Below are 12,630 nucleotides of genomic sequence, written 5' to 3'. Positions count from 1 at the left end.
TTTACTATGAAGTATCTCCATTTTGCTCGTCTGCATATAACACCATGTGAGCTCTTTATTTATCTGTTCGCTCCGGCCAAAGGAACATTGAGGTAATGCCCCGCCCCATGAGAGGCACGCGATATAGTTTTCACCGTGTATTAGCTTGTGTGTTAAAAGTACCGTGCTTGTACCAGGCGATCCCATCCTGGGATATATATGCGTCTTAGGTGATATGTCCCTCCTCTTATTTGTGTTTTGCTTTGCATGGCATCCATCCTACAGGAGCTTTCGATAATGACACGTGCTCCAGACTGGGAGCCATCTGAAGTCCTTCGTAAGGGTGAAAAGGTCATTATTAAAGACCAAATAAGGGTTATTACTGTATATAGACTAAAAGTAGCGCGCCAGCTCGAAAATGCAACAACGCTGCTTCCTTCTCCGTTGTTCGGATTGGAGGACTGGGTAGCCTCTGCACTAGTGCCCAGACCACAGCACCCGCCCAACACTCGCTGGCAACTCTTGCCAAAGCCGCAAATCGGCTGTTTTATGAGCCCAGTGTGGCCACTCTCTTTGCTAATCTCTACAAACATAAGTTTTATTTTGCATTTCGGCATATTAAGGGTCAGTATCGCAATTATTATACCTAGAGATCACGAAAAACACGTGGATTAACCTCAAAAAGGAAAGTCAGGTGTTTTTCCTAAGGAGCTCCGATTGGTGGGAGTCCCAGCCAAGGAAAAACGGGAAAGGACCGTGATTCAGTTTAGGGATTGACGGGACACCGTCCAAATTCCAGTACCATAATAAATGAACGAAGGAGGAGCGGCGCTCCGAGCGCAATCGATCGTTTATGGAAAACCGAATCTGCGTAACGCAGTCTTTTATATTTTTAAGCACAGTACTTCACAACACAACATTCTTCGCCCTACAATACTGGAAGATTTTCCAGCGTTATAGACTTCGCAAAAGAGTTGGAGCACGCTAATGGACATTTTCGGTATACTGTACCCTGTGTTTAGCGGTGGCTTCCAGTATTATTGTTCTGGTCTTCTGGAATAAGACGAAAAGGACAACCTATTGCTTTCCAGAGCCCGGTCTTCACGTGTCCAAGAGGTTTTCAGCCTCGATTTATATTGTTGAACAAGTTTACGTCGCGCGTGAGTCCTAACACAACAATCAAACTGCACATAAATTGTCCAAGCTCTTCAATACCTAATCCGGAAATGTAGAGCTGCTCACAACGTGTTGTACCCTAAAAATCTGTCGGAGCGGAAGGAGGGGGGGAAGTGAAAATCTATCGGAATCTGTCAGGTGGACGAGTGGCCAGATTGGCCGTTCTTTGGCCATTTAGCCAAAATCTGTCCAAAATCTAGACCGACAAATCCTACGGGTATCGGTCCATTAACGATCAGTGCACATCTTGTTTAAAAATAACGGTCGTTGCAAACTTGTGGTCGTCGACAGCACAACTTTCTCAACGTCCACCGTCAAAGTCGAGACGTCGCGGGCACTCGACCGATGTGGGCTCAAGCAAGTTGACAGACAATCAGACAGTTGGCACCACGAAGAAAGCGGGAATACAATGCATTGCATGTATTCAATACTTGTTTAGGTCTTATTGAGAAGTTGATCGTAGCAGTGGATAAGACAAAACTCTCGCGACATACCTGAAATTTTAAGACAATGAACACAAATCTGGCACAAACTCTACCAGCAGAGTAATGAACCTGAGCGAGTGTACACGGTGTTGATGCTAGGATAAGCCTAAACATCAGTACGGTATTACTGACGCGCTATCCACCGATGAGTTCAATCTTTTTCCAACGAAGAATAGTCCGATTGGGTTAGCAGGCTACAAAAAAGTTAATCATTAGTCTGTAATACTTGCTAGGTACTAAAACTCTACTGCATACAGGAGTCAATCAGGGCTATATAACGGGTAGCCGAACCGGACCGCCTTGGAAAATTCGGCTAACCGTGACTGGCCTAGTAAAAATACAACTGCCAAGTAAGCGAAATTAAAGTGATCATCTATGTGCGTCAGTGTGCGCTAATGTTAATAGTACTTCCTCTTGATTGGAAATAAATGCAACAAAGCTAGAAGTGATGGGACAGTGCACGGAGACAGCTCGGACTTCTACGAGTCGCGGGGGTCTGCTATCGTCCAATGCGTCGACAAATCCAGACCGCTGCTAGGGTTCATTCACCAAAAACTTCAATTTTGCACGGATACAGACGTGGATTGGTTTAAAAGAAGCGTCTCGATCTCAGCTTTCTTGTGATACTTAAGTACGCGTTTTGCGCAATAATTCGATGTTCAAGCCAAAGGCACAGAGTCTGTGGCTCATTAATTGAGGATTTTTCGATTTCCCCCTTTTAGCTTATTATCGGGACCAGAATGTGAAAGATTCTACATAGGACTTGCCATTTTTAGCGAGGAGGTTTTAATATAGGTATTGTGAGGGAAATGGGTCTATTTTCCCTCAATTAATGAGGCCTAGCACAGACTAAAGACTAACGTCAACTCGGTTCCGGGTGAAAGCACGGCTTTGTTTCACTATGTTCTTCCTGATGTGTCTGAAGCTATATTGGCTCGACTCCGGAATTGATTTAGAATGTAATCCTAGAATGATATGATTGCTACTGTAGCTACAATTCATCATCAATTGATTGTTACTATAATTGTCCGATATTTACATATTAATAAAAAAAATCAATTATTTTTGGAAAACATTTAGTTCAATCATGCTCTACAACTGTGTGCTCTAAAACGTATACAGTCCCATCATTGGCACAAAAACAGCCAGAATAGAAACTGTAACAATGGTTGTCATTGGTTCAAAAGCAGCCAAAAATAGCAAGTTATAAAGGTTCTGATTTGCTGCAAATTGACAACACCGACACGTCAGCCTTCTACCCGCGTCCTCATCGCCAAGAAGTACGTCGTTATGGCGCCTACGTGCGTCCGTCACAGGGCTGCACAGTCCCCCGTACTGCGCCCACAAATCCTCCCGCATCTTGTCCTTCTCCTCCAGGTTTTACAGCTCTGGACACTCATCCCTTCGTCCTCGGCGAGCTCAGACTTCTTGCCCCCTCCTCCCCCTGTCACGAACCTCTCCAAGGCCGATCTCTGCGCTCTAGACATCGATCGCTCTCGCTATGCGTTGGACCTAATCAAAGTCACACCGGAGCATGCACCAGTGCAAAAGTCCCAGAAAAATGCCGTTTATCCCAAGATTTTCTGCTTCGTGAACACGATTTCAGTGCACCACAAGACCCGCGCGCAGTCCGTGGCCGAGACCTGGGGCCAGCGCTGCGATAAACTCATGTTCTTCAGCAATACAACGGACACTATTGTGGTGGCGGTAGGCACAGATAAAGAGCAACGCTACGAAGTCATCAAGATGGACGTCATAGCTGACCATAACCATCTGTGGCAGAAGCACAAGGCCACACTACGCTACGTACACGAGCACTTCCGACACGACTACGACTGGTTCTACAAAGCTGACGATGACGCGTACGTTATTATGGAGAATCTACGGCATTATCTTCGGAGACCGGAGATCATGCAGACGTGCAAGCGAGAGCCAATGCAGATGGGACACAGGTTTAATCTGACGCAGGACTTGGTGAGTTATTACATCGTGGACGACTCGCTGGAGTCCATTTGGAGGTCGAGATGGGAGCGATGGGTATTTAATTCTGGAGGTCCAGGGTACGTCATGAATCGACTGTATATGGACAAGATCGTGAGTATCTTGCCCGACTGGACGTGTCTGTCCGACAGACACAGTGAGATGCTGCCGGATGATGCGTCCATCTCGTTCTGTATGATGTGGCACGACGTGTTCCCGTGGGATACACGAGACCATCAAGGACGCGAGCGGTGGCATGCGGATAAAGCGAAAGGAGTGTACTTCACCAACCCGAATCGAGTGAACTACTGGTATGTGCAGTATCATCAGCATATTGGCGGCGTGCGGTGGAAAGAAGAAGGTGCTGCACCTGACAGTGTGGCGTTCCATTACATCAGTCCACCGCTCATGTATCATTTAGAACGCACCTTTTACTTGTGTCGAGAAGGAGACGATGTGCCTGATGTCACTGCATTTAACGAGAAGTACGGTCTCGCAATTGGCGATGATGTCATGGTGTACCAAGACGTGCCACAGAAGAAACCCGCCAACGCCCCACTAGCCACAGGAGTTCCAGGACAGACACAAGGAGCTTGAGTTCTCTTGAGTGAGTTGCTTTTTATTTACTAGAAACCTGCTCGTATACTGTGTGCTCTTCTATCGTAACCTCTCGTCATTAGGCACCGAAGAGAGTCTGCGTGTCTAGATTCGGGTTCTGTGCTTGTTGCCACTTGATCTGGTTCTCGAATTCCCTACTGGGGATCACCAGTTTCTCCGGAATGTCGAGAACTTTCTTCACTGACGCGCTCGTGTTACCCAAAATTCCTGCTAGTGGCGACGAAGAGCCAGCTTGTTCCCGTCGAATTGCCAAGATCGGCATCTCCAGAAGCTCCTTGAACGCGTTCTTCTGTGTTTTCATGCTGTGTTTCTCACGTAGCAGAGTGTCAAGTGCCTCCACCTGTCCAGGTGTCACGTCCGGGAGCGATAATAAAATCTCACGAGGAGCGGAGCACAGTGACGACGCGGGACGAAGTGGCTGGTTGCACGGGTCGATACCTTTGCACTCTTCCACTGGGATCAAACCAAGTGTTAGTCTGCAGTAAATGTTGCGTGCCAAGTTGATAATCTCCCACTTAAGTCCGTCTTCCTTGACGTGGCCGACATGTTCGCGTAGAACTCCTTGAAGCGCAGCGGAGAAGAGGTCGCGACCGAGAAGACCATGATACTTGCTGTCGGCGTGCAGTACGTTAACCAGCTTGTCACCGAGAGCCACCGCCTTCCGACAGCTCAACGTATCTTTCCAGCAAATCACTTGGACTAACACTGCGCCGATAGCAAACGGCAACGAAACAGACTGCGTCAAAATATAGTCCCGAAGCACGGCATCTTCTGGACTTGTGACGTGTTTCGGGTTGTCTGTGTCGGTCCCCACGACGGTCTTTGGGTCGATGGCGTACTCGATAAAGTCAACAACTTGGCGCGTCAGCTCCATGACCATTTTCTCGCGCGCAATCTCCTGCTTGGCGTCTTCAATGCCAACAACCAGAGCGCTCCAAGGCGTTTGTACGGGTTTATCTCCATTTGTTGAGCGTTGAAAAATTGCAGTCGCACGTTGAGCAAAGTGCCCGATCAACGCCGAAAGTACGGGATCAAGTAGCGAAGGGTATAGCTCTCTAGGGCAATTCTTCAGGAACGGCAAGTACACGTAAGCCAGCGCTCCTTTCAAGTGTCGATGCTCCATCACATCCAAGTTGCTGAGCATACTGTTCTGCAGTACGGAAGCCACCTGAGGGTTCTGATAAAAGCTGGTTTGGCCCACTGCTACGCCCATTAAATGATACGAGATATCCCGCACGTTCTTGTGCCACTTGGACCACTTGGAAGTGGCCGGTAACTTGGCCACCTCTTCTTCTTCCAGTTGGTTTTTGCCTCCTAGCAACTGAGCAACTTCATCCACCGAGACGCTGAGCAACCAGCAGGCGTTGGAGGTTTTCAACACCACATCTTTCACTGCTGGTTCCTGGAGGCCATGAAGCGAGCGAATAAGCGCCAACAAGTTCGGCAACAAGTGAGGCCACGCGCCTTCGAATGCTCCCGAGTTTTCTGTGGGTTTTGGAGAAAAAGTCACTCCTGCGCGCTTGGCAATGCCGTACAACGTCGTGAGTGTTTTGATAATCATTCCAAGCAGTTTCTTCGACTTGTCGTCGGCATTAGCAGCTTCGATAGCGGTCACAATGTTCTGCGGAGAGCTCACAAGCGCCGTCATTTCGGGAGAAATCCACTTCGACAAAGGGTCCTGAACAATCTGCTGTACGAACTGCACACGCTCGTCTCTGTTCTCCATCGAATTCGACACCAACACGAGCATTTCATACAGCATCACACCTTCCGTATCAGTCACACGATCGGCGGCAAACAACTCCTGAGCCTTCGTACACAGCACTGGGAGGACTGGCAAAATATGAGCAGGGATCGCTTGACAGATGGAAACTAGAGATGCCAACGCTCGCCTTCGAACGTTGATGGTGCCACTGCTCATCTTCCCGTGCACGTCTTCGCCAGCCATGACGAAGTTGATGTTGGCGAAGAGCATCTCGAAGACAGCTGTAAGTGTACTGCCATCCAGTACATAATACTTGGCGAACGATGCCAGTACGAGAAGCTGACGGAATTTAAGCAGCGGGTCGAGAGTACCGTATGATAGAATCGCCTGTAGTATCGCATGTAAAGCCTGGCGGTTCGTGGGGTTTTCCATCGCATTGGCGGGTAATTGCTTGACAATGCAGTCAATTAGAGACGAAATACCTTCGTGGTACAGATAAGCAGTACTGAGATCAGTGCAGAACCTGCGATCGGTGCTCAGATGGTCCGTTCCTGCTCTGTACTGCGAGAGTACGAATACCAGACGATCATGTAAAGACTGCAGCACAATAGTTGGGTTCAGCTGCACCAATACACGAATCAAAGCGTACAGACGTCCCCTGAAATTCCCATAGTACGAAATGTACTCGCTATGGTCGTCGAACTCTTGTCTGCTGCAGTCGCAAGCAGCTTCGTGTGCCCCTGGATTCTCACGTTCAGGCGAGCCAAGCTTGAAGTATTTGTCGAACGAAACCTGTCGTAACTGATCCAAAATATCCGCTAGAAAAGCTTCGCCTTGCTTCAAGATCGTCTTGTTCTTCAGTACCGTCAGCCACAGAATAATCTGCGCTTCCGTCACGATCAAACTCGGATGGGCGAATAGTTTGCACAAATTACTGAGAATCACACGCAGCAGCGCCATCTCCTGGTCTCCTGGTCCATCTAAAAGCAGTGTATCCAGCTGGCACGTCCCCCACGTCACTAACATGTCGTTTATCTTCTTGTGGAAGAGTAAATTCGCCTCTAGATCGGGCTCCAGCGTCGTCAAATCCAGTGTGTTGACCTTCTCGATAATCTGACTGATACTCTGCAGCATAATCGCTCGGTTCTCCTTGCCAAAGCCTCTGGTCATATATACCTCCAAGCACTCAGCTCCAGCCACTCTAAACTCCTTCTCCTCCAGTAGCAATACGGCGACTATAATAAAGTTCGTGGCAGGGTCCACAGGTCGCTCCAGCGGCATCCACTCGAGAAACTCCTTGAGCATATCCAGCGCCGCATGGATGAGTCTCTGGCTCCTGTTTTTCTGCATTGGAGACGACGTTGCTGCTTTGTAAGTTGCATATTGTTTCTCCAATTCCTGGTAAACTACGGGAAACAGCTGTGGCAAACACACATTTAATCCTTGTAGGATATCTTTCCTCCTTGCAGGAGGAATCGACGTGTTGAATGAACTACTGACGCAATCCTCAGCTAAAGATCGAAGAATTAGCAGCACAAGCTCCACTTGTCTGCTGCTGCCAGCCTGCCATACTTGTAGTAATTCTGGTAGTAAGTCGGGCCAGCGTTGAGGAAATTGACGCTTGGCGATTTGAGCCAATAGCGAGACTTTCTTCTCTTTAACAAACACAGGGTCGTCGGCGTCGTCGGGCTGGTTCTCTCGTAGTAGCAACGCCACGAGCTCCACGCGCATTTTTTGCTGCTCTTCGACTGGTAAAGAGCTCCATCTGGTCAGCACGTAGTGCTCCAGTACGTGCAGCGCAAAGTGTTGGCGAGTATGGAGCTCTAATGAATCGCCTCCACCGGGGCTTTGATATAGCGCTACGGCGTACAGTGCGCAGTCCGAGCGGCTCTTGAACTCCTCACAGAAAGCATAGGCAGCTTGGCGGTCGCTGGCGGACGCTAGAGGCGAGTGACTCGCCTGCACAGCTAGCAGAACTTGCTGGTACAGCTGTGGGTCCATGGATGGAATTGTGGAACTTTTGGCTCGAATGGCTGGAGATTTGTACTGATTCGATTGGTTGAAAAGGCAATTGTGAGAACGATCGGCATGGTACCAGAAGATTGGTACATGTTGAAGCGAAAAATTACGTGACCAATGCGCGAACGCTCATAAGCAAAGCAACAATCTGTGCAGCGACTATCTCAACGAAAACTCTTCTGAAAGCGTACGTTGCTGTCCCAAGGACAAATACTTGTAAAGTAGGAATATTGCATTGAGTTTTACCGAAGTTAAGCGTAGCGCGTGGCGTCGGGGGTGAGTGCCTCACCGTAGTCGCCTGTGGGGGTTTTGTCATCAGTGGTTTTGACGTTCTCCTTGGGGGCCGGGGTGGTGCTGTAGCAGATGAGACCAATATACACAAGTGCCAGCGCCAGCCAGTACCATTTGTTGACGGCTTCGTCAAAGATAAGGTAGGAGACGGCGACAGTGAAGATCGGACCCGTGAGCAGACTGAGGTTAAACATGAGCGACTCGGCCCAGCGCAAGAAGACGGACGTAATGGTGTAGAAGACGAAGAGCACACACACGTAGCCTGCCATGTAGCCGTATACGCGACCGGTAAAGTCGACAGCCTCGATGGGACTGCGCTCGAGGATCAACACTTGGATAATGGACACGATCGACGCCCAGAAGCCCAGAAAGCCCAGCACTTCGATGTTCGAGTCCACATTGCGCGTCTTGACCACCGCTTGGATCATCACGTTGGACGTGGCGTAGAACGCGGCGGCGATGAGTGCGTACATGTCGCCACGCACCTCACGACTGCTGGTTCCGTTGGCAGACGACGTATAGTCCGACACGAAGATGACGATGGAGCCACATAGAGCGATCAATGCGCCTACGTAGTGACGGATGGAGTAGCGCGTCTTGAGGAACAGGTAGCAGAAGAGGGTCACGAACGGCACCGTCATGTTCAGGATGAGACTCAGCGTCGCATAGTTAGCGTAATTGTAAGCCTTGACGGCGAAGTAGTTGCCCTCCACATCGACGACGGCTAGGATGACGTAGAACCACCAGGGTACACCGACAAGCGGCGTCTTGCGCACGAAGCGGACGGTGAGGTAGACCACCCCCAGCATCACGTACAGACACGTGCTCTGCAGAGTAGGAAGACTGGCATTCTCGAGCGTCAGGTATTTCGACAGAATGCCCGACGCCACGTTGAGCAGCATGATAGCCTGGCCGAAGCCGAAGCAGATGAACTGGAACTTGGTGTCCTCCTTCATAATGCAGTTCTGAACTTGAAGTGGAGACTTTGGAACTGGCCGAGATATTCGAACGACCGGGGAGAAGCTCCAGGCGGCCGGAGTCGGTGGCAGGGAGCTGTCGGCGTTACGATTATACAAACGCTAAATGAGACCGCACAAAGATTTGCCAGCAGCACCGCAAGTACGAAACCAAGCGACGTCACTTGACGGTGATCGACCATAGAGTGTGGAAAGCATTCGACAATGTATTTTCTTGCTTTTAGTCGAAGATTTAAATGTATTCGTTCTACCTTTCGAGCCTACGTGCTCGAATAGGGCGGTAAAGTGTCTGGTGGTCCGAAGTCGCAGCTTCCAGGCTGGTAGCTCTTGATGTGCGTTGCGATCTGAGCCAGCGTGCAGCATGGACAGAAGAGGGAGGCGCAGCAGTCTCGACAGCATCCACCTGGGATTTGGAAGCGCTCACGAGTTAGCGCACGCGCCTTCCAGATCCAGATGAATAGGATCACATGCACTGTGCCGCCGGTCAGCAGCACGAGAGTGAACAGTGTGGCGAGCGCGCACCAATACGACGCCATCCCCAGGCGAGCTGTGATCTGCGCGTGCGTCACACACGGGCAGAAGGTGACCATGCAGCAGTTGGGTACGCAGTGCTTGAAGCAGCCACAGCACAAGGTCGTCTCCCATCCTCCGATCTTGATGTTGCCAACGCCATTGTCTCGAGCACGCGGGGATCCGTGATGATACCCCGTTGGTGTCACGGGGGGATCGACTTCGATAGCGTAAGGATGGTCATCCTCCTTGTAAGTTGGCGAAAGTGTCGGGGACTTGGTCATGGTTTCATTGTCTGCCGGTCTCGCCGGGGAATCGACTTCGATGGCGTAGGGGTGATCATATTCCTTCTGTGACGGCGACAGTGGCGGGGACTTGGTCATGGTCTCTGGACGATGTCGATCCTCTGGAGCGAATTCGATTGTGGTGCCGGCAGATACTTGTGGGCTAATGGGCGACTTTGAGCATGTCCACTTCAACATCTTTCTTTGTTGAGACACTATGAGGCGCCCCATCCGCGGAAGCCACGATATATGGATACTTATGTAATGTTTTCATTCGCTTAGATGAGATGCCTGCATTATATCTTGAGTCTCTTAAGCCTACTTGTAAGCTGGAAGTGTGTCTGGCGGTCCGAAGTCGCAGCTTCCTGGCTTGTAGCTCTTGACGTGCGTAGCGATCTGAGTGAGTGTGCAGCAAGGGCACCAAAAGGACGCGCAGTAGTCCTCACAACACCCGCCGGGGATTTTGAAGCGCTCTCTGGTCATCTGGCGTAGCTGCCAGATCCACACGAAGAGAACTACATGCGCGAAACCGCAAGTAAACGCGAACAGCAGCACGAAAGTGAGCAGAGCGCACGTGTACGTCGTCATACCCAGACGAGCTGAAATCTGCGCTACTGAAATACAGGGGCAGAAGGTTGCCATGAGGCAGTTGGGAACGCAGTGCGTACAGCACCCACAGAGCTGAGCTTCCCATTTGCCGAGCAAGATGCCGGATGGATCCCTGTCGATCTTCGTTTCTTCAACTGGAATGGCTACCACAACTTGTGCTGGGTTTGCGTTGGGTTTGGCGATATCGTCAACAGGAACAGCATACGGCGTCTCCATCGTCTGCCTGTGTTAGCTTCTCTCGCGCTGCAAATGCACACAGTGGTTTATAGTGATACAAATAGAGTTCTGGGAAGAGGATAAGCATTTGCATTTTATTCAAGGTTTAGTTAGCGCTCAAGATAATGTTTGTCTATCTTGGAGGGGGTGGTGTTTTTCTAAGCGCGCTGGTACGGGGCCAGAGTGTCTTGGGGTCCAAAAGCGCAGCTTCCAGGCTTGTAACTCTTGATGTGCGTGGCCATCTGAGCCATGGCACAGCACGTGCAGCAGCATGAGGCCAAACAGTCTCCACAACACCCGCCTGGAATCTGGAAGCGCTCTCGCACCTCCTTGCGAGCCATCCAGATCCACACAGCAAAGAGAATGGATCCGACGCTGGGAAAGATGACCAGCAGGATAGATACTAGAATGGCAAACTTGAACGGCATCATGCCGAGACGTGACGAAATTTGCGCCAACGTGACGCAGGGGCAGCACGAGGTCATGAGACAGTTGGGTACGCAGTGCGTGAAGCAGTCACAGAGACCGACCTCCCATTTTCCCGTCGTGAACTCACTAGATGATGTCTTGGCGTTAGCTGGGTCAGCCTTGGGTTCCTCCACCGCGACAGCGTAGGGCTTCCCAGCTTCCAGGTCAGCCATCTTGGGTTCTGGTTTCCTAGCTTGTGAATCGCAAAATGAGGCTGCAGTGGTTAGTTAGCCTAGTTGAGCTAAACCTAGAATCAAGCACTTGCTTGTCACTTGCACCACTGCGGACGAAACTACTCCTTTTGGACACCCGCTAAGCCGTTTCTCGATGAGAATGAGCGATGTCAGGGCGAGAAACATGGTTTCGTGCAAGAATAGCGTTGATCAAGGTTGTACTTTTAAATATTCCATTCAAAAGTGAAGTTGAGGATGAAGCATACGATTATGTATTGTGAGTGCAAATATTCAACTTCTTGTAACACTCGGCCCAACAAATTCCCATAAGAAATGGTCGTAAGGCGGCATCGTGTCCTTGGCCCCGAAATCACAGCTACCGGTTCGTAACTCTTGATGTGTGAGGCTATTTGAGCAATCGTACAGCATCCGCAACAAAACAATCTCCGCCGCAGCCACCCACCGAACATCTCGCGCCATGCAAAGCCAAATGGCAGGTCCCACACCTCCGGTGAAGACGAACAACAATGTGTAAAGTAGCAGAGCAGTAGCCCATCATACCAAACCTAACTGAATTCTGGGCCATGGCAACGCACAGGCAGCGAGCTGTCATGAGGCAGTTAGGTACGCAGTGCGTGCCACAGTCTCACAGGTTCATCTCCCTTTTCTGGTAGTGAACTGGTTCCTTTCTTGTCAGTCAAAATCGTGATGCTGTGATGCTTGTTCTTGTCTGTGTTGGCCATCTTGTGTGTCGAACCAAGCGAATTGCATTACCGCAATGGAAGATGTTACTGAAGCATCAAAAGCTAACCATCAAGGAATTGCTACATGTCCTGCGAAATCATTCAACAGAGATTGCTATGACTTGTATTATATTGTTGGCTAAAACTTCGACGAGGAATCATGAGAAGTGAATACCTCATCAACTAAAATACGTATGGTACCTCCGTCAAACCATGACGCATGCATATCCGCACGATATCGCGTTGATGTAGTTTATCAGTTTGTGCGCGTCTGCAAACCTCAAGCGTCTCCCTGGACGCTGCTGCGGCGATTACTGTTCTACCTGCTGGTGTCGGCTAAAATTCTTGGGGGAATGCCTTTCAAGCCTAGATAGGCTGCTAGCCGAGAGTTGGATTG

General features: G+C 49.9%; 6 protein-coding genes across 6 annotated transcripts; 1 reads left to right on the top strand and 5 right to left on the bottom strand.

Annotated features, from left to right (window-relative positions):
* Positions 1-2,858: 2,858 nt before the first annotated feature.
* PPTG_08426 (hypothetical protein) lies at positions 2,859-6,269 on the top strand. The gene has a single exon (XM_008902506.1). It carries the CDS (start codon positions 2,931-2,933, stop codon positions 4,215-4,217), a length of 1,287 nt encoding a protein of 428 aa, XP_008900754.1. The 5' UTR covers positions 2,859-2,930; the 3' UTR covers positions 4,218-6,269.
* PPTG_08425 (hypothetical protein) lies at positions 3,788-8,003 on the bottom strand. Its single transcript, XM_008902505.1, has one exon. The coding sequence runs from the start codon at positions 7,942-7,944 to the stop codon at positions 4,297-4,299; it is 3,648 nt and encodes a 1,215-aa protein (XP_008900753.1). The 5' UTR covers positions 7,945-8,003; the 3' UTR covers positions 3,788-4,296.
* An 87-nt stretch (positions 8,004-8,090) lies between these two features.
* Positions 8,091-9,375, bottom strand: PPTG_08424 (hypothetical protein). The gene has a single exon (XM_008902504.1). The coding sequence runs from the start codon at positions 9,207-9,209 to the stop codon at positions 8,214-8,216; it is 996 nt and encodes a 331-aa protein (XP_008900752.1). The 5' UTR covers positions 9,210-9,375; the 3' UTR covers positions 8,091-8,213.
* A 41-nt stretch (positions 9,376-9,416) lies between these two features.
* PPTG_08423 (hypothetical protein) lies at positions 9,417-10,231 on the bottom strand. The gene has a single exon (XM_008902503.1). The coding sequence runs from the start codon at positions 10,220-10,222 to the stop codon at positions 9,491-9,493; it is 732 nt and encodes a 243-aa protein (XP_008900751.1). The 5' UTR covers positions 10,223-10,231; the 3' UTR covers positions 9,417-9,490.
* Positions 10,232-10,289: 58 nt separating this feature from the next.
* PPTG_08422 (hypothetical protein) lies at positions 10,290-10,849 on the bottom strand (the record flags this gene model as incomplete). The annotated part of the gene is made up of 1 exon (XM_008902502.1): positions 10,290-10,849. One exon carries the CDS (start codon positions 10,847-10,849, stop codon positions 10,343-10,345), a length of 507 nt encoding a protein of 168 aa, XP_008900750.1. The 3' UTR covers positions 10,290-10,342.
* Positions 10,850-10,916: 67 nt separating this feature from the next.
* PPTG_08421 (hypothetical protein) lies at positions 10,917-11,516 on the bottom strand. The gene has a single exon (XM_008902501.1). It carries the CDS (start codon positions 11,488-11,490, stop codon positions 11,008-11,010), a length of 483 nt encoding a protein of 160 aa, XP_008900749.1. The 5' UTR covers positions 11,491-11,516; the 3' UTR covers positions 10,917-11,007.
* Positions 11,517-12,630: the final 1,114 nt, after the last annotated feature.

The sequence above is a fragment of the Phytophthora parasitica genome, assembly GCF_000247585.1.
Source record: "Phytophthora parasitica INRA-310 unplaced genomic scaffold supercont2.14, whole genome shotgun sequence".
Classification (NCBI taxonomy): domain Eukaryota; phylum Oomycota; class Peronosporomycetes; order Peronosporales; family Peronosporaceae; genus Phytophthora; species Phytophthora nicotianae.
The sequence above is the reverse complement of the archived record's forward strand: the minus strand, read 5'-3'. Positions and strand labels throughout refer to the sequence as shown.

Bases quoted from the DNA above. Each gene is read 5' to 3' on its own strand.
- PPTG_08426 (XM_008902506.1), top strand. From the start codon at position 2,931: ATGGCGCCTACGTGCGTCCGTCACAGGGCTGCACAGTCCCCCGTACTG.
- PPTG_08425 (XM_008902505.1), bottom strand. From the start codon at position 7,944: ATGGACCCACAGCTGTACCAGCAAGTTCTGCTAGCTGTGCAGGCGAGT.
- PPTG_08424 (XM_008902504.1), bottom strand. From the start codon at position 9,209: ATGAAGGAGGACACCAAGTTCCAGTTCATCTGCTTCGGCTTCGGCCAG.
- PPTG_08423 (XM_008902503.1), bottom strand. From the start codon at position 10,222: ATGTTGAAGTGGACATGCTCAAAGTCGCCCATTAGCCCACAAGTATCT.
- PPTG_08421 (XM_008902501.1), bottom strand. From the start codon at position 11,490: ATGGCTGACCTGGAAGCTGGGAAGCCCTACGCTGTCGCGGTGGAGGAA.